The 21,407-nt window shown below is 34.8% G+C and overlaps 1 protein-coding gene across 13 annotated transcripts in view; it reads left to right on the top strand.

Annotated features, from left to right (window-relative positions):
- CSNK1A1 (casein kinase 1 alpha 1) overlaps window positions 1–19,594 on the top strand; it is a 49,600-nt gene extending 30,006 nt beyond the window's left edge. The window contains exons 5-12 of one of the 13 annotated variants that reach the window (XR_009737643.1): window positions 604–687; window positions 4,567–4,706; window positions 5,577–5,655; window positions 6,603–6,677; window positions 8,689–8,795; window positions 9,843–9,991; window positions 13,478–13,597; window positions 14,336–19,594. Coding sequence is in view for 12 of the 13 variants with exons in the window: in XM_061423989.1 (XP_061279973.1) it covers window positions 604–687; window positions 4,567–4,706; window positions 5,577–5,655; window positions 6,603–6,677; window positions 8,689–8,795; window positions 9,843–9,991; window positions 13,179–13,231 (687 nt within the window). In the remaining variant the exon portion in view is untranslated. The other 12 variants (XM_061423996.1, XM_061423993.1, XM_061423992.1 and 9 more) reach the window with 12 other exon arrangements.
- The last annotated feature ends 1,813 nt before the right edge of the window (window positions 19,595–21,407 follow it).

Below are 21,407 nucleotides of genomic sequence, written 5' to 3'. Positions count from 1 at the left end.
TTTGGTCAGCTCGTTGTAGTAGTTTTCTATTTGTGGGTAGAGTTGGGGGTGGGGGGGCATTTGAGGTTGATTTTTAAAATCAAATTTCTTATTTGGAAAATTGTTCTGAATTTGATATTTAGGAGTAGTCACTCCAACCGTAGTGAATTTGCTCAACTCTTCCAGTAATCAGCCCTGCATGCTTATGAAAATAAATTTTAAGGTGACTAAATGCCTTCTACCTCTTCCTTACTGAAGATTTTTTTCCCCCTGTGCAATCTTTTTTTAGGGGAAGGGCAGATTGTGGTGCCAAAGATTGCAGATCCAAATTCCCTGTTTTGTATTAAAAAATTAAAGAGCCAAATGTCACCATTGCTATCCCTGTTTCAGGCAGTGACACAATATAGTGGCATTAAAAACCTGAGTACTTTCCAGAATTCAAATGTTGTTAAGCATGTGATTCTTATTTGGAAAAGTGAGAACCTACAGTGCTTGGTGGAAGAAGGATGGCATTTGGCTACCCTGTTCTTTCTCTAATGCCTCGGTGTTGCCTGTCTGCGCCGGCCATTGTTGCAATGTAAGCAATACTGTTTGATGCACTGCCACCCTCTATTGTCTGTTTAGTGTTTAGAATCTCCAGTGGGGAAGAGGAAAAGAAGCATGACTGTTAGTACTTCTCAGGACCCATCTTTCTCAGGATTAAACCAGGTCTGAAACTGTCTCCTATTCCAACCTCAATCCCAAATTCATGTGCTTTTCTTTCTTATTGTTTGATTATTTTTGTTTGTTTTAATTCTGGAGAATATAGATCTTGCTCAAGCACCTCTTAACGTTGGCATTATTCAGACATACTTGGCAAACATATAACATTACTAAGATATTTCTTTATGGCTTTTGCTTAAAGTTTGTATAACTTAGAGAAAACCTAAATGAAAACAGGATTATGTTTAGATTTCTAACATCCACGAGAGGAGATATGTTGGTCTAAAATTGATACTATTTAGCTAATGCTAGATTTAAGATAGACTGTTCAATTTTTAAAAAATAATTTGGAGTTGCATCACTGCTGAATGATGATATTCTGCCTCAACTCTTCCCATTCCCTAATGAACTTTAGGAGTTGTGTAGATCAGATTTCAGATCTAGTTTTTTTTAGAATTGATTGCTTCAGTATGAGAATTCTCTCATCTTCAACCAAGTAGCATAAAATGCTTAAAGAATATTATATGCTCTGGAACTAGAATGCACTGCATTCTAATGATAACATAATTGGTATCAATTACCATTAATAACACATAAATAAGATAAACAGATGTATAACCTAATGATTTATGTTTGGCAGGCTAGATAAAACACTCAATATTTCTAAATTTTTTTTTTAATGTAAGGAAATTTTTCACTTAGTCTTCATTTACTATTGAGAAGCTGGCTTTATTTACTGTATGAATTTTCAGATAAACAAGGGAAAATAAATTTTAAAAAAATCAGCACCACCTAGGTACTTAATTTTTGAAGCTCCTGAATGAATGAATCTTTATCAGTAGTATACACTGAGAAGTAAGTGTTGACATAAGTATCAAAAAAGGAAAAAATTTGCATTTGATATGTGAGCATACTTTGTAATTTCTTTATTAAACCACATGTATCATCTGGGCTATCATTTAATCCTTCTCCAAACTGCCCAGCTTTATATCAGGAACTATGTTCTCCTGCTGTTAAAAAGGTTTTAGAAATTAGATTTTATTATTATTCACAGACAAAGAAATAACCAACTGTGGTAACTAGATCTTGACTGGGCAGAGAGAGAATGGGGGGTAATTAGGTACATTGTAAGGCAACTTTACTGCCCTATTTTTTCTTATCCATATACATTCACACATTTTACTCATACTTTACAGCATAATTACTTATAGGTTTTCTGGGTTGTAAGGAAAAGTATTCCTGTGAATTCTTGAAAGGGCAAGGAAATATGACTGCTGGTGAAGAGAAAAATGGTTGAAATACCAATACCTGAAATTGGCATTAGTATTTCTGAAGAAAATACACCTCTGCTGAATGAGTTATCCCATTATACCCAACATTAACTCATTTCCACATGCCTTTGAAGAATATGCTGCTTTCTTTAAAACAGGCACAAATTTTTGAACATGTAGTTTAAAAATCCACAGAAAGGCAGCTTGCCCACCAAAGAGTTTAGATGTCGTCTCCTTTGTATATGCAAACCTATAAAAATACATTACTTTATGACATTGGATATTGACTTTTCCTTGTTTGGTTTTACATATCTGCGGCTATTTTGGTTATATCCTTGGTATCACATGGTTTCATGTAAACAGTTCCCATTTATGTATGTTTTTATTCATTTTAAATTTGATGCATGGAGAGCTGCTAAAGAAGCATGCATGAATAGGTACCATTAGATAATGAACTATAAAGAGATTTAAACTTAAAATTTTAAGTAGTTTTCAGTTGTTTTGCTCTTCAAATGGAATACCTGTTTATCAGTGACATTACTTTCCCTGACTTATTTTCAGTTTTTATAGGAGGAGAAAATTTTAAATTCATTTGCTTTGTAATTTTTTACTTTGATACTGAGACTCAGATACTTAAGAAGATAGTGTTTCATTTTTGTTTCCTTGATAAATTAGATTTTGTCCTTTAGAGTTGTGGAAGGAAAGAACTCTCAGAGTCTTCTAGTTGTTAAGAAGTGGTTATTGAGTTGCACATGAAGCTGTTGAATCTAGACATGAATGTAACTGGCAGACTTAACCCTCTCAGAGTTGTCTATTGTTTTCTCCTCTATTTTGGAGTACTAAAGAAAGCAATCTCAGAAGATAGTCCTTAGAAGAAAATCTGTCCCAATCACTTTTTTTCATAACTCACATAATTCTTAGAGATAGTTTTTAAATGCTGTGAAAGTGGGTGTCCTTTTGTGTTTGTTTTTCCTTTGTTTTCTTTTCAGTGTGAATCTGTAGAACTTAGTCATGGATTCTGTTTTGCTTACCAGACGTATATATTGCTCATTTTAATATTTGAGTACTGAGCCAGTTTTCATATCAAAAGAAACTTAAAGCTCATACTTTTAAGTCTCTTATTTCTCTTAGCGATTTATAGCATTGATTTCTCTGTTCCTATTTTATAGTAACTCAGTTGTTCAGTCATTTAATCATACTAAAGAACTTTCATTATTAAATCTGTATTTAATAATTTAATCTTTATTCTTTGTAATAGACTAGATGAAAATAAGTATTTCAATGTTAACATGGTTACAGAAGCACAAATCTCACTACCCAGTGTCTAACTGAGGCTAGATTGTAGTGCCTGCCTGCAATAAGTATTTTCATCTTTCTAAAAGAAGCACTTGGTGGTATCTTTTCCACTTAAATCAGTAACTTGCTTTATTTATATTTTGAGGCAGACCCTAACAGACTAGGTGATCATGTTTCCCAGTACATCCAACACTGTAAACTGTAGCAGAAGGGGCCCAGTGTCAGCCTAATAGGAAGAAAAAGTACCAAATTGAGGTATAACTAGAAAAGAATAGTGTAGGGCCACATAGTATAAGAGCACATAGATCTGCTTTGCTTAATAAATTTTGTAGGCATAACTTTAAATAAGTGATTTTATGGTAAAGGCTAAATAAAGTTTTTAGTTAAGATTATTTTGCTTTAGAAGGTAGGTAAATATGAACATATTTTGGGTTTTTTCCCCTAAAAATACTTCTGCTTTTTTTTGTTCTTCTTATAAAAGTTTTAATCATGGAGAATAAACCTGAATTATTTCTAAAAATAGCTACATTATAAATGAGCATCTTATTCCCTGTGTATCATATAAACAGAACAGCACTAAATGTTATTTTGTTTTGAAATACTATTAATACTTTGGTTTTTAGTTAGCTCATTTAAGCTGCTAATTGTAAGCCACCTTGACTTAAGTAATAGATCAACTTGTTATATTTTCCAGAAGCTTAAGCTGATCACATGTGTAAATGTCATTTGGGAATAAAATGAAATGTATGCTTGTTTTAAAGTACTCATTTATTATAAATAAAAATTCTGGTTTTGTTGTCAATATCAAACTTTCAGAGTTGTCTTATTTCAGATAATGAGCATTCTGTTGGCATACTAAAGAGTGGCCTTTGTAGAATGGAAGAGTTCCAGGTGGCTTATGTCTAGTTTTTTTTTTTTTTTTTTTACCCCCCTGCTTGTTTACCACTAGTAACAGGATGTCAGGCTTCATTATGGCACACAGCACACTTGTCAGCAACTCTGCTATCGAGCACGTGTACATTTCTCCACTACATTGGAGGTTCCAGAGACAGGCTTCTGAATGTATAATGAGCTATGCCTGTGAAATTGTTCAGCTGACAGGGATCAACTGCTTGATGTAACTGTATTTTTTTAAAACCTGATTTATTGATGAGGTATAGTAAAAGCTTATTGGAATGTTAAGTTTGTTCATTATCTGTTCTGCTTACAATGCTTTATTTTGATATAGTTGAAAAAAATAGAATAAATGCCATTTAATAAATAAGCAGTTTGACTGAGTAAGCTTGGGAATCTAATGTCTCTTTATTTTCTTTTAAAGTTATTCCTTATTGATTTTGGTTTGGCCAAAAAGTACAGAGACAACAGGACAAGGCAACACATACCATACAGAGAAGATAAAAATCTCACTGGCACTGCTCGGTATGCTAGCATCAATGCACATCTTGGTATTGAACAAAGGTGAGTTTGTAATGAATGCATTTATCAAATCTATAGCAAAAGCCATTGATGGGTTTTTGAAATATTTTAATTAGTTTCTTACAATATCTAAAGATGTCTCTTGGCTGAAGATTTGAAAGACACTTATTAATCCTTTAACCTGCTTCTTTAGACAGTGCAGAGAAGCCAATTAAATGAGGCCTTTTTGTTTTCTTTGTTGTAACTTGTGTCTTGGGCAGGAAATATTGCACCTTGGAAGTTAGACGTGTAAAGGCAGCTTTATTTTTGCAGCTAAAAACAATACTTTTTCCTTAATGGTGATCTTGTGCTTTTTATATATTAGTGATGCAAGCTGAGTTTGGGGAAAGAATGTATTGGTTATTTTTATATGGAAAATATTATATAATAACTAATGAATCAAAATTTCATTGGTGGACCACCCTCTGTTCTCCTCTTCCACCCCTACATAAAGGATTTGGTTTAAACATGGTCATAATTTCTGTGCTCTTTCTGTTTTTTGACTTGAATTCTAGTTTTTCTTCTGCTTTCATCTTTTGTCAATGCTTTTTCTTTTTGCCCTTTAAAATAAGCATAGAAATGACAAATTATACACTTCCAGGTTAGGGAACTTCATGAGAAGAAAGTTATTTAGCTAAATTCTTTTTTCTCTGTAAAAGTTAAGTTGCAGGATCATGTTGGATTTTATAATTTTGGATTCTATGAGAAAATTTTGTTTAGAAGTAACCCATTAGGAACTTTTAAAAATTACTTGCTCATGATACCAAATTATTCTCTTTCCTTGCTTGGGAATATTTCTCCTTGTATACCTGGCTTTCTTTCACATGTTCTTCATAATAACTTCAGCTTATAAATTTACATTTTCTTTTCTAGTCGCCGAGATGACATGGAATCATTAGGATATGTTTTGATGTATTTTAATAGAACCAGCCTGCCATGGCAAGGACTAAAGGTAAACCAGATTCAAATTGCCTGCTTTTTATTTTAGTGTGTTGCCATTATGTTGAAAATGTCTACTTTTATGTACAGTAGAACTAGTTTATCCAGTAATTCTATATTATTTAATTGTCCTAACATTTTACTTGTTTCCATTAATTAGGAGTTTTGCCATTACTTTTGTATTCGTAAATTAATGATAAATTACTGTGTTCAAGAATTTAATGACTATTTAGGTACTTTATTGGTTCTTTCAAGGTAAATAGTCTGTATATTTATTGAGTACCTGTAAACTTGACACATTGTTTGGTGTTGTATGGGTAGCTTTATTCAATGTGAATATTTTTACACTGGAAAAGTAACAACAGTTGTGAATGTTAACTAAATGATGGGCATATTTATTTGGTATTGATCTGCTTATACCTTTGCCCTTGCTGAATATGGGTTAAGAAATCTAATTTAAAATTTGACTCCACCTATTTTTACTTAACCCCTATCCTGGTGGCTCAGACAGTAAAGCGTCTGTCTACAATGCAGGAGACCCGGGTTCGATCCCTGGGTTGGGAAGATCCCCTGGAGAAGGAAATGGCAATCCACTCACTCCCAGTACTGTTGCCTGGAAAATCCCAGGGACGGAGGAGCCTGGTAGGCTACAGTCCACGGGGTTGCAAAGAGTCGGACACAGCTGAGCGACTTCACTATTTTTACTTAAATCATACATTTTGATGTTCCTGTTAGACTCACTCTTTGCTATTAGCTAAAAACATTCTTGAAGCAGAAAGTCATATGAAAAGTTAACAGCTTAGGGGGAAAGTTTTAAATGTATTATGCTTTCATTCCTCTTTTCCCTAGGTTATGATTCCTCTTGAATCTCAAGTTTACTTTTACGTGTAATATGTTATACTAAAAGAATCTTTCATAATATTGAGTATGTCTGTGTGGTTTGATTCTTATTCTCCACAGGCTGCAACAAAAAAGCAAAAATATGAAAAAATTAGCGAAAAGAAGATGTCCACACCCGTTGAAGTTTTATGTAAGGTAAGTGTACACTGATGATTTGTTTAAAAATATAAATGATCCAAAACCAAAAAGGAACAGTTTATTTCCCAGCCTCAGAACTTAAACTTCCTACTGAGTAGCTGTTACTGTTTTAACTTTACTTTTAGTTGATTCTTGGTATCTTTAAGAATGACTTGAACATATGAGTCATTTTAAATAATTGTTTCTGGTTTACATGCTATGATCCATTTTAAATTAGAGGAAAAATAAGAGAGCAGGTAAATTTACCTAATAGAACCTCACCGATCTGTGAGAAAATTCAATTAAGAAATATTCTTCTTATTCCTAAGCTGGTGCCAGAGAAGAAAGAATATCCACAATTGGCATATTGAGGCGTTAGAGAAACAAAGGCAAGCAGGTTAGAACAATCCAAAAATAAGACATGTCCAGTAGTATATAGATGGTAGTTTTAATCAGGCTCATTTCTCTGAAATCTCAAACATTATAGACAGAAGCATGTTAGTTGAGAATAGAAAGATACTTGTATCATGATGTCTCTTCCATAGAAAGAAGACCACATGGTCATCTTTGTGACAGTTGCATACCTAAAATAATTAGGAAACAATGTATAATTATATATTTGTCTGGTAGAAGGGAGAAATCAGCATGAGTTGAAATAGTATTTTGTGGAAGGGTATAAAATGGTGATGTCTTTATGTCTCTCCCCACCTACAAATTGGCTTTCACCTTTTCTGCATATCTGCAGGAATGGAGGGGATGGGTTGAGAAAATAAGACCCTTTCTGAGAGTCTTTGTTTTAAATTATGAAATAAATTTTAGGCTAATGAGTAAAATAGTCATTATGTTACATTTCACCCAAATAACTTACCAGGTAACACTTACGTTGGTAGTTTTCTTTTGTAAAAGCAAGTTCATATGATAAATGTGGAACACTATTAATACAGACTGTGAATGTATGTTAAAAAGTGAAAAGCCCTGTTACAAGATTTTTAAAAACTGTCCACCAAAAAATGAAATAACATAAAAGTACTTTGTAAAAATTAAATTTGTTTCTATCGGTATAATCAATAAAACTAAATGTTATAGGTATACACATTCTATCCTACCTTCTGTATATGAGAAATTTCTCAAAACCATAAGGTTGTGGGAAGAGACTGCCTCTGTAACTCATCGCCCTTCATATTCACATTTACTCAAGGGGAAGAGACTTGGGAGTTTTTGTTTTAATAGTTTGCATTTCTACATTCCTAATGGCAAAATCCTTTTGGTGACTAATATCTATAGCCTTAAAAAATGTTTATATACATCTTTGAGAATCTTTGCTGAGAAACCGAACATGGAAAAAATTTATATCCATAGATGTACTTATTAGTATAATAGAGAAAAACTGGAATCCTCCAAATGTCCAATTATAGGGAACAGGTTAATTAGGATATGTTCAGTAGGTCAAATAATATCCAGCCATGAACTTCTAAATAGTTCATGGGGAGGTTGGAAATAATATAGAAGAATGTTTTAATGGATTTCTTTTGATGGAAAAGAGAATATGTATATGTGCAATATGATAACAGTTACAGGAAAAAATATATAAACCCAGTTTATTCATAGGATGAAGCATTGGATTGATCTGTATCATAATTTTGATTGCTCTGTATGATTGATTGCACTCTTGGTGGTTTTACTTCTCTCTTAATATAGGTCTGTACTACTATTTTTAAAAGTAATTTCAGAATGGAGAAAGAGTACCCATTCATTGTCCTGTTCTGGCAAAGAGAACATTACAGGCCTCATTTTAGTTATTCTTTGTTGCCATCCAGTTACTGGATATTGATAAACTAATAGGTTAAGAAGTGTGATATCTAAATTATTTAAGAACCTGATACTGTAAGAAAAGGATAAACATTTCCTTTACCAGTACTAAAAGATACTACACATAAGGTGGTCTGGATGATGAAATTCTGTTAAATTCATGTGGATAACAAGTCATATAATTGTTTTTAATTTTATGTTTTAACTCTTGAACTTACAGGGATTTCCTGCAGAATTTGCCATGTACTTAAACTATTGTCGTGGGCTGCGCTTTGAGGAAGCCCCGGATTACATGTACCTGAGGCAGCTATTCCGCATTCTTTTCAGGTCAGTTTTAAGACTATAAACTCCGGTGAGGGAAATTAGTTCAATCCACCCAATGTACCTGTTCTGACAAGTAGCAGATAAAAGTGGATTTAACCAATATTAATGAAATGTTAAGGAACTGAGTTTGACATTTTTCTATTTCCAAATGTCCTTGAAGTGTTGTAGTTTCGGATGGAGAAACCATTGAATCATGCTCAAAGTAGAATGTAAGTATTAGATACAAGTAACTGTTGTTGGAACTGGGGACTCTCCAACTTGGTAGAGAATCCTGTTTAATGCCAAAATGAATAACAATTAAAATATCAGACAAAGTTTATGATACTGTAGAGGTAGGCCCAAACTCTCGGGTCCCTAGGTAAACAACCCATAATTGGTCTTGAACAAAAGGGAAAAATAAAGTACATGTGACTCAAAAATCTTAGTTGGAAGAGACGAATTAGGGATAATGCTGTAATCCTACAAAAGTCTTGCATAGACAAAGTCAGCATAGACATCTCTCTCTCAAACTTTAACAGTTCCATGTCTACTCTGATTTGTCTTCAGGGGATACCATCTTGTTATAAATATTCCCCCAGATAACTGATAGCTTGACTCAGTATTTTTGTTGTTCATGCTGCCGTCCTCCTGTTTTTTTTGGCCGCACAGAGCAGCTTCTGGGATCTTAGTTCCCAACCAGGGGTGGAACTGCCCTTGGCAGTGGAAGCACAGAACCCTAACCACTGGACCATTGGGGAGTTCCCTCATGCTGCCCTTCATTCCCACTCTCCTGCTCCTTTCAAAAAAGTTCAAAGGCAGCTTCTTTTTGAAAAGGGAGAGGATTTAATTATTCTTGAATACAGCAGACCAAAGTGGTGACATTTCCCTCCAATCATAATGCGTAAAAAGTAGAATTAATTAACCAAAAAGGAAGTCAACTATAGGGAAAGAAATCTTATAGGAGCTACCACAAAAGAAAAAAAAAATGCTCTCACTATTTTGAAAGTTCAGTAGAGCATTTAAATTGGACCTTGTTGTTAATGGATTAACATATAATTTTATATTTTCTAGGACCCTGAATCACCAATATGACTACACATTTGATTGGACAATGTTAAAGCAGAAAGCAGCACAGCAGGCAGCCTCTTCAAGTGGGCAGGGTCAGCAGGCCCAAACCCCCACAGGCAAGCAAACTGACAAAACCAAGAGTAACATGAAAGGTTAGTAGCCAAGAACCAAGTGACGTTACAGGGAAAAAAATTAAACACAAAATTGGGTAATTCATCCATTTCTAACAGTGTTAGATCGAGGAGGTGGTTTTAAAATACATAAAAATTTGGCTCTTTGTTGTTAAAAAAAGACGTCCTTGGAAAATTTGACTACTAACTTTAAACCCAAATGTCCTTGTTCATATATATATGTATATGTATTTGTATATACATATATGTGTGTATATTATATCATTTCTCTTGGGATTTTGGGTCATTTTTTAACAATTGCATCTTTTTTACTCATTCATTAACCCTTTCCAAAATAAACATTCGGTGTTGGGAATATGGTATAATCAATCAATCCAAAATCCTAGACCTAACACTTGTTGATTTTTAATAATGAATCTGGTTAGCCATGGTATTTTGACTTTTCAACTAACAGTGTTAAGAATTTTCTGCATGTTAATGCTTTAGCATTTAAAATGGAACATTGAGAACATGATCTAATTTCAAGGGTAGAGTCTGGCATTGCCCCCGGAGTGTCTGTCTTCTCAGTTGCAGAGCACCTCATTTACTCTCTTAAATGCTCAAATAACTGAAAAGCTCGACACATCCTTTCTCATCACAAAAATAAATCTCTTTTGCTTTTAGTTGCTATTTACCAACGTGTTCTTAAAATGATTTTTTTCCTTAGGGCTTCAGTTTTTTAAATTGTACAAATATTCAAGATCTAAAGGGGGTCTACTGTAGAACTGAATTCTGCAGTTAACTCCTTGCAAATTGGAAAAAAAGGAAAACTGGGGCGAATGCCACTTGGCTGCTAGTCTAGTCCCTTCTCTCTCTGGCATTCTTAGTATCTGTAAGGAGTAGAACTGTTAGGACACAGTACCATTTCTTATCACTGTTGCCACACAGTTCAATTCCTGTGTTTTTTGTCTGTTTTTCTTTTCCCCTTTCTGGGCCTTAACTCCTGATACCTGCCTACTTCCTAAAAGTGTAGTGGGTGGGTAAGGTTTGTTTGGGGTTGTTTTGTTGTTGTTGTTTCTAATTATGTAATTTCTGAATGACTGCTCTAGTCTGAACTTGATCTTTTTGGTCCGTGTTATTAGTGTTGAATTTTAAAAATTTTGTAATATAAAAACAGGCTCTAATCTGAGGATACTGTTCAAGTAGTATAGTTAACTGATGTCATCCTCATCCCAGCAGCTCATCTATTAGAATGAAGTTGAGGTCGTTCACTTTCATGTTTCTGTATTTGGGAAGGATCTGGAGTTGAATGTTTGATGTAGTGGGAGTTCTTAGAGATGGCAAACACTAATGCTTGTCCAGTGCTCTGCCTCTGCATCATAGTTGGGATTTAATTGTCCCTTTCTAATCATAGTGTCAACAATTTCTTAATGAGGTAGGTAGCTAGCTAGTATTGCTAAGAAGTAGTTCTGCCATTTAGGTAAGACCACAGAGACTCTCTAAACTGAGGACCTGACACCTACAGTATATTTGTGCTTTTTCTACAAAATGAAACAAATTTTTGCCTAAAGCTAGCTGGGGTAATAGGATGATCACAAGTTGCAGTTTCTAGAACTAAAATTAGATTGAAATCTTACCTGACCTAGAACATCTTACTTCAGGCATTCAGCAGCCTTCAGAAAGAATAACCTTATTTTGAGCTAGTTTCGTTGTTAGTTTACTGTGTCTCTTACTCAATAAACAAGCAGAATTTTTGTCCTGCCTTATCCAGGTCTAAAAGATGAGAAGTTGGATCCGCTGAGTTAGTATGTTTCCTTGGAAAAAAAATTGTAATTAAACTGAAGTTTGATCCTTATTTTGTATGGTAGCCATTTTTCATAAAAGCAACTTAAAATCTTGTACAAGTTTCATAGCACTCTTAGACACTGGGGTTATACAAATACCACACAAACATGGATGTTTCATAAAACATACCACATACCACCACAGACTACTAAGAACAAATTCTTAAACTTGTTTTATTTGGTATATAAAATGTAGTGCACTAACCAAATCTTACACAAACCCATCCATATATAAAGCCATGAAAGCATAGCACATTTGAAGGTGGCATGAAATGGAGAATCTATTCCCTTAAGTAATCTCTACCCACAACTCCGTTATCTGGGTCATCCAGTAAGAAATCCCCTGTGAAGCCTGGAGTTTGTAAGTAATAAAGGTGTTTGAAGGCATCTCTTCTTTTAGGATTCCCTACTGTACGTTTTTAGGTAAATCTCTGTATTGCAGGCACATGCATTCCTGGGGGAGGGGGAATCCCCCAAATAGTAGCTTTTACTAATAGGTTTTATATAATAATATTGGAAAAATCCACATCTAGTATTTCTTCCATCAAAAGCTATAACTTGTTTTAGTAGTTGACTAGGAATGTGCAAAGACTTGAAAGTCTGACTTAGCTAAGATGGACTTCCTATGTGTAGTAGACTTCTATTTACTTTTGTAAAGAAAAGATCTTTTGAAATACTCCATGGCAAAGGCCATCAAAAGACTAAGAAACAAAGCATCTCCTGTAAAGCTGACTGTGATCGCTACTGTTTTTAAGTGCTCAGGTGCCACAAGACTACAATTACTGTTTTTATACACATTAAAGAGGAAAAGATTTACATCTGGTACAGTTCCAAATGCATTTCCACTCCCTTTTCTTCAACTGTATTGATTATAGGGAAGGTGCTTTTAAGGACATTTAAGACATAGTAAATGGCAACCCACTCCAGTGTCCTTGCCTGGAGAATCCCAGGGACGGGGGAGCCAGGTGGGCTGCCGTCTGTGGGGTCGCACAGAATCGGACACGACTGCAGTGACTTAGCAGCAGCAGTAGCAAGACATAGTAAAGGAAAGAAATATTTTTAGGACATTCAGAATTCACCTAAGTTCACTGTTTCTTTAGTATAGGGCAGAGATGGGGAAGATTTCAGAAGGTAGTGAAGCCAAAGGTGGATCCTCTCAGAATTCTAATACTCTCATCATCTTAACCCATCTGTTTACTATTCCACTGGCTACTAAGCATAACTGTATCATAGTGTAAATGGATGTCAAATTGTTGGCATTTAATAGATTAGATATAATTTTTCCATCTCCATGATCTTCCTTGAATTATCTTCCAGTATTTACTGGGCTTCACTTAACATTTATGTCCAGTTTAACTTTTTCTGGCTTCACCAATTGCTGCTAGGAACGTGGCTGGTCATTCAGCAACGTAAACCAGATCACAGGGGAAGACCTTGAAATATCTGGAGAGACTGCTTTGCTCTGAATACTCTCAATCCAAAGGAGTGGCAGGGAGCTGCATCTGTTTCAGCTGCTGCTGAAATTTTTATCAGGTGTTTTTTCACCGCGGACAATAAAGCTGGAGAAAAGAGAACCAAATAACCCAACAGGAAATGAAGATGATTGCTTAAGAGTTGATTTGACATGATCTAAAGCCCACATCTCTAAGGCTTGCTGGACCTATCAAACTTTTCAACTTGTCAGATTGGAAACAACAGAAGACCTAGAACAACAGTCAGAAGACCTAGAAGAGCACAGTGCTGCCGACTCAGTGGTGTATAATGCAGACCATCTACCAATTGGGGAAGGAATCAGTTGTAACAGGTATTTTAAAATTCACATCCTTCAAAATCTGTAGCAGAATTAATTGCATAAAAGAAAAGACAAGAAATCAGATCATCAGTCTTAAAATGCAGTGTAAGGATGATGACAACTCTATACTAAGTTGTCATCTATTTTGTTTGTAGTGATAAAAATGTTTCCCTTATCTTTCCCAACTGAATACATTTTTTAGTTTCTGTGGAAAAGGAAGAATTATTGTAGCTCTTCTTTCTTTGAAGTTTTGGTTTTTGTTTTTAACTTTTATACTGTCAGTCTGATTCAGAATTCTCCAAGCTTGATTCTGATTGTGCACAAACAAAAAAACTGCACAAGCGTGTTATAGGAAAAGGGAAAAAGTTAATTAATATAAATGGCATTCATTATTATAGTCAATTTTTTTGTCAATTAATTTTTAAAAGTATTATCTTATTAAGGAATTCTAAATTTTAAAAGCTCATCATAAACTTCCTGGCCTTACTATTAGATAAATATCTCTTTAAACTAGTTTGTGATTCTATTGAAAAACAAAGGTTAATATGAAGTTAATTTACAAATAGGATCAAATGTATACTTTGCAGATATCAGACTGAGGGATAGAATCTCCTGGTTAATTACAAATGAGCATTTTTTTCTCCTTTTGCAGATTTGTTAAATCTTAAATATAGCTATTAACTCCTGAACTTGTCACATTAGTTCTCCAGCCTTGTTTTAACTTTTCCCTCCTCTTCTTTTTTTTTTTAGGAACAAATGGATTCAGTCCTTATTTTAACTGTTGTGATGAAGATGGGTTTTGGACTTTTAGAAGCCAGGAGACACCACCTAAACAACCACAAGACAAACCGAGGACTAGTGCGCACTGGGGAAAAGAATACTTGAAGACTGAAGATTGAACACCTGCTGAATGCTCCTATTGAGATGTTTCCTAAACAGACATCTCTAACATTTTAGGACGATTTCACCGGAGAAACATTGATCTCTGGGTGGAACATCCTACCATTGGCCCGTCTGAAGAGTTGAATCTGGATTTGACTCCTCTCTTCTACCAGGAATATTATTAGGCCAGCCTTTAACCAGTCCCTAAATAATTGTAATCATTAATTAACCCAGAAGTTCTTCAAATATAAGATTAAAAAGATGAACAGATATAATTCTTACCCTTATTAAAGACAAAAGAGTTTTCTAATATTTTGACTGATGATGTAACTTATGTTTTCTTTTTAGTTTGTTAGTGGTTTTTATTTTAAAGCTGTTTGGATATTCAGCATAGTACAGGTTTGCCCTCTACCTGAAAGTAGGGTGTTCTTAAAACTTTTCCAAAGCTACAGTGGCATAAAGTGAAAAAACAGTTACCTTAGGATACATGTTGCTGATACATTGAGATAATGCTTAGATGCTAGCTGACACAGTTCAGAGCTGTGTTAACTTAAGGGCTGAGAGCAGTTCCCAGGGAAAGAACTTGGTGGTGCCATTCTTAATACTCAAGGTGCATACTACGTCTAGATCTGCTGAGAAACACTGAGCGGTATTTTGATTTTGCCTTTTTTTTTTTTTTTTTTTTGGAAAAGCAAAATACCTTTGAATTTCTTCTGGTTAGTTAAAATAGGTACTAATGTAGGTCTTTCCTATATCAAGTGGCATACAGTGAACTTTTGAAAAGTTAAGGGGACACTGGTAATTAAATTATCTGTAATATAATCATGTAAGAAGCTATGGTAAATGAAGACCCAACAATCTTAGTGGCTGTGAAAACATTTTTACTGTATTTTTCAATAATTTCAAAAAAAATAATTGCAAGACTTGAAACCATCAGGTACTCATCAGGATAAGTCTTATTGCTATTTAGCTAACCCATAGTTTCAATTTGCTTCAAAATATTCTGTATTTTAACATTGAAACTAAGTTAAAACTTATGGTCAGAATTTGTTTAAATTCAGGTTTGATCTGACAGCCTTTTTGTGGTTTTACTGCTAATCCTGCTTAATATGCATCAGCAAGGTGGTATTTGTTGTGATAAACTACATTTTCAGAAAGTTTTATCTTTGATTTTTAGCATTTACTTTGTGAACTTAGTACTAGGATGGGTGGCAAAGGCCTATTTTCACACCTATTTTGTTGTTAGGCATTATGCAGAGATGGAGAAGTAGTCACATCTTTGTCTTCAGAGCTTGTCACAATCTAGTTTTTAGGTGAATAAAGATGAGTTTCTGCCCTTAAATGAAAAAACAAAGACATACATGCAGAAAAAATTACAGAACTGTTTCATTTATCGCACAAAACCTGTCGGAGATGGTCCTAAAAATGTTGAAGTACCAAAAAAAAAAGCAGCTTATGATTGGCAAAACAATTTGTGCTGAGGAAAAGTAAGTCAATGGAGTAAGCTCGAATGATATATATATTTATTGGCTTTAAGAGGAGGGATTGGACCAAGAGGACATTGATGCCTCTAGGTGAGAGAAGGTGCTGATAGGATATTCCTGATGCTGAGAGACAGTATATTCCTTTTAACTACAGATAAAGCTTATAGGCATTAGAGGTAGACATATTTGCTCTGATTCTCTTCAGCTGTAGGTAGAACATGGCAATTATATACCTGAAGCCTCCTCCTATTCAAGCCTACCTGTATGTAGTAGCCCTAAGGTCTAATTTGTGAAACAGGAGTGGTATATTTACAGAGTGGGGAGGCTTGAAGTAAAGCCAGAAGGCCTCACTCATTTACACATCAAATCAGTGGTAAAAATTAGTGTTTTTAATATAACTGATAAAGAATTTTTAAAGTCTGTGGTTCTATGGTAATAAGTATATGGTTTATACTTATTACCAGATTTGTGTTCAGTGAAATAACTCAGATAATTGTGCCTTTAATACATTTGTTATTAAAGCCTATTGTCCCTCATTCGTAAAAGAAATAACATACAGAAAAGTTCTTGCTCATAGTGTGATTAAAACTATATTTTCTAGTTGATAGAGCAATCTTTTTTTTTTTTTTACTTGACAAACACATATAATGTATTCTAGGTACTAGAAATACAGAAGTAAAGTGAATAGGCTTATTGGAATTAACACTAATTCTCCATCTTGAGGATTGTATGCTGGACTGAAGGCTTTAATTCACTGTATACTACTCCTGCCTAGAGGCATCCCGAACAGAAGTTTGCTGTTTTCTTAAACAGTTGGGCTGACCTGGTGATTTTCAAATAGATGAAAATAGCATGAGTATCATTCTAAAGTAATTATTTCCCTACTTTGGGTATGGTTAAGAAAATTTACTTGAATTTTAACCTGTTTTTCTGTTTTGATTTTTTTTTTTTTAATAGGTTTCTAAGCATGAATCAAGGAACAGAAGAAGCAGAGCAGATGATCGGAGCAGCATTTGTTTCTCCCCAAATCTAGAAATTTTAGTTCATATGTACACTAGCCAGTGGTTGTGGACAACCATTTACTTGGTGTAAAGAACTTAATTTCAGTATAAACTGGCTCTGGGCAGCATTGGTGATGGATGCTGTGTCCTGAGTTGTAGCCGCTGTAATTGTGAATATTAACTGAGATAGTGAAACATGGTGTCAGTTTTCTATTGCATTTTTTCAAGTGGAAAAGTTCACTAAATGGTTGACACACACAAATTGGTGGAGAAATTGTGCATATGCCAATTTTATGTTAAAATCTTTTATTTTGAACTATACTGCTTTGAGATCTCATTTCAGAAGAACGGCATGAACAGTCTTCAGCCACAGTTGTGATGGTTGTAATTGCTCACAATTGTGCATTCTTAGGGTTTATCCATCCCTGGGGTTTGCAAGTTGTTCACTTAAAACATTCTTAAAATGGTTGGCTTCTTGTTTGCAAGCCAGCTGATACGGTAGCAACCAAAGATTCCAGTGTTTGAGCATATGAAAGACTCTGCCTGCTTACCTGTGCTAGAAATAACAGCATCTAAAGTGAAGACTTTAAGAAAAACTTAGTGACTACTAGATTATCCTTAGGACTCTGCATTAACTCTATAATGTTCTTGGTATTAAAAAAAAGCGCATATTTGTCACAGAAATTTAGTTAACATCTTACAACTGAACATGTATGTATGTTGCTTAGATAAATGTAATCACTGTAAACATCTATATGATCTGGGATTTTGTTTTTATTTTGAAATGGGAGCTTTTTTGTTTACAAATTCATTAAAAACTATAAACTGTTTCTGTAAGGAAATGAGATTTTTTAAAAAACAAAAAAATGCCTTGCTGACTCACTAAATCAAAATCTCCCCAATTTTTTAATAGACTACTTCAAGCCATTTGTTACGTAATATTCCTTTGGAAATCATTTTAGATTTACTGTCATAACTCTCAAATTTTTTATTAAAAAAAATTTTTTTTCCCTGAAGCGGAAAGGCATTCTTTCATTTTTCTTCTTTTTTTTAATGACCTGCAGACACAATACCTCGTGCTGCAGCACCTGCCAGGACTTGGTATTGTAACTTCTGCAGCTTCAAACTAACCGCTGGACTGATTTTGAATAAGAATGAAAGCGTTAAAGGGTTTATCTATAAAATGAAGCTATTCTTTAAATTCCTGGTTGATGGGCAGATTGACTCCTAATCTTGGAGAGCATCATACCATGAGAGATTCTTGTGATTGGTGATCCTCCCCAGCCCCTACCCATTTCTATAAATTATCTGCAGTTTATCTCTCAGTCTTACTGTGGCTCTTTTTCTGACCCAAGAAAAAGAAAAGCTTTCTATGATTAATTCTTTAGTGTAGCGTGAAAGTTGCTCAGTCGTGTCCAACTCTTTGCAACCCCATGGACACAATCCGTGGAATTCTGCAGGCCTTAATACTGGAGTGGGTAGCCTTTCCCTTCTCCAGGGGATCTTCCCAACCCAGGGATTGAACCCAGGTCTCCCGAATTGCAGGCGGATTCTTTACCAGCTGAGCCACAAGGGAAGTTAGTGTAATTTATTCATTTATAGCATGTCAGAATAAATTTAAAAACTTTTGTCTGAAAATGCTGCCAGGCGCCTATTGTGTAAATGTAGGTATTTTGTAAAAAATAACCTTGAAATTGTAAATTGACATGTGTTTGGTCAGATTGTGTCAGGTTTGTTTCCTTCCTTTTTTTTTTTTTTTAATTTGAAAACTACATTAGCAATAATTAATTCAGTGATTACCACATTCTGCCATTAAAGGATATATTAGCACCATCATACTGCAGAAATCTTAATGAATATGAACTTCGGGGTAGGCAGCTTCTTTGTTTTCTTTCTATCCACCCCTGTTGGTTAAGGTATTTGTTTCTTGACTAATAAACCCTTTGATACTTTTAGCCAGAAATCAGTCTCATAAAGCTATTTTTGAGTATAGTTTGTGTAAAATAAAAATGTTTAGCTTTGGTAATAACTTTTCCAAGCTGAACTCCCTCTAGCAAGATATTTTTCAGTGCTTTTATTTACTATGCACTTAGACTATGCACTTTTTCTGAAATATTTTTGTAACACTTAACTTTTTTGTATTTTTGCCATTTGAAAAGGTTGTGGTGTAGTTGGTCTGTAATTAAGTTGCAGATTTAAAACTGCTGTTAGCTTTGTAAATCAAAATATAGGTGTTTTTGTCCTGGTATATTGTCGTTCCATCTGCAGCTGGAGTTGGAATCTCATTGATCTTCTAGCTACCATTCATTTTCTTCACAGTTCACGAAAGAAGAATGTGAAATTCAGTGAATGCTGTTATTAATCCTGTCGGGAGATGAATCTCATTTCACCAAAATTAAATTATGTTTTTCCAGTAAAATGATGATACAAGTTGAAGACACATCACTCTGAAATTGGAAGACCTCACCACTTAAGGCTCCGCAGTGGCTTACTCAGCTGAACTCTAGGTTACTACTCTTTACTTTGTTCACCCATTGGGGGGTGCAGTTTTTTTAAATGTTGGGAGATGGCCATTCTAACTACTGTTGAATGTCTCTGTTTTGGGAAGGTATAACAAGAAAATAAAAAAGAATATATATGAAGGGAGAGACTGGTTATCTCCTCCCACATGGCTGTGCTCATGCTCCTATGGCCTACGAGTGGAATTTTGGAGGGTTGCTTTTGCTGCTATTTTCCATCAACAAATACTAAGAGATTTTTTCCTATTTCTACTAGTCCTTGCAGTGTTTTGAGCAAACTATACTTTATAAACTTAATTCCATTGTAATAAAAATACCAAGCAAAAGGATTTTAGAAGCCAAGCCATTGAGCTAGTTTTCTCTAACATTTGCTGAGATACCAGTATTACGTTCTTGCAACTTGACTAGAATGAACCTTGGAAAGGGGCGTCCTAGACGTTTTCAGCTTAGCTCCTAAAAATTTGTCGGTAGTCTGGGAGATAGTTGCCTTTTTCTGAGCCAGACTGAAACTTAGCAGTCTTTCAGATTTTCTCTTTGTCACATTTTAGACATTGATAACTGTGACCAATGATTTTATGAATCTGAGATGTGCTGGTCCCTTTGAAGTGAGACTATAAGTACATTATGGTTGCTCACAACATTTTAGGGATTCCCTCCCACCTCAAAAACAGGTAACTTCCACTCTTCTCTGGAATATATTTACTGACTTTCAGTATACCTCTCATCTTTTGAAACTGCCTAAGACAGTAATGAATTAGGTGTAACATGACCTGAATCTATGCTATGCATTTTGTAGTCAGTCATCAAAAGGTATATTGTTCAGTGCTTTCTATTCTGAAATGACCTATTAGGCCACTTTTGAGGATGTGCAGATACACAGTGGAAATGTTGAGCAATATCAGAGCTGTTAGAGAAATCAACTGTCTCAAGACACATTTTAGGTTGGTCAGATTCATTGTGTCTTGCTTTTCATTGATGAAAGGAATTACCCATTTGTCTACTAAATAATTAATACAGTCATTGTTCAAACTAACAAGCCAGAGCTTATTTAATGCTAGATCATCTTAATGAGCTGAATCAAGGCTTTACCCTGTGTTAATGGTCCTTTGGTTGATGAGGTGCTTTTAAGCATTTTAATTTTGTAATTTATCTTGATATTATTCAAAGCAGAATGCTCTTGACACAGCTTCAGCAGTTGTTAACATTTTGCCCCATTTACACTTCTGTTTGTACCTTTGCTCTTTTAACATATACTTAGCTATTTGAAAGTAGATTACAGAGTCATGATCCTTTACACCTAAGTGTAGAGTTCCTAAGAAATGAGACATGTTTAATATTGACCCAGTTTTCTAGGCCAGTCTATTCAGTTTCATCAGTTACCCTAATGTTTCATAATTTTTTTTTCCCCGAGTCCTGTCATGGATCCAACAAAAGGATCATTTATCTGCTTTGGTTTGTGTGTGTAGCATTCTTTAACTGGGGACAGTTCCTTACCCTTTATCTTTTGTGAGTTTAGTATTTGTGTGTATCCATGTAATGTTTCCTTTACTTGCCAGCTGTGTTCACTGAGGGCCTAGAAGACATGATACTGCAGTCACAATGAGCACTAAGACCTCAGTCTTGATTTTTAAATACTAAAAACATGGCTGCTTGGAGAAATGTCTGACTTCAGGGCTAGAGCAGAGAATGTACAAAATGAACCTGGAACTTACTATTGTGGCAGAGAAGAAATCTCAACCAGTGTTGGGTATGGGTTGGAAGGACACAAGACTCACTTGAAGGGTTCTTACTGGCCAGATCTATCACTTTCATTATCAAAATAATGATAGCAAGTTAACTTACTGAACAAGGACACATGATTTCCATATTGATATAGAAAATGAGAAGGGGGAGCACGAAGCTAATAAAAGACGAATGATACATTAGAGAAGGCATT

The sequence above is a fragment of the Bos javanicus genome, chromosome 7 (assembly GCF_032452875.1).
Source record: "Bos javanicus breed banteng chromosome 7, ARS-OSU_banteng_1.0, whole genome shotgun sequence".
NCBI classification, from domain to species: domain Eukaryota; kingdom Metazoa; phylum Chordata; class Mammalia; order Artiodactyla; family Bovidae; genus Bos; species Bos javanicus.
Note: the sequence above shows the minus strand (reverse complement) of the source record. Positions and strands in the feature narration are given on the sequence as shown.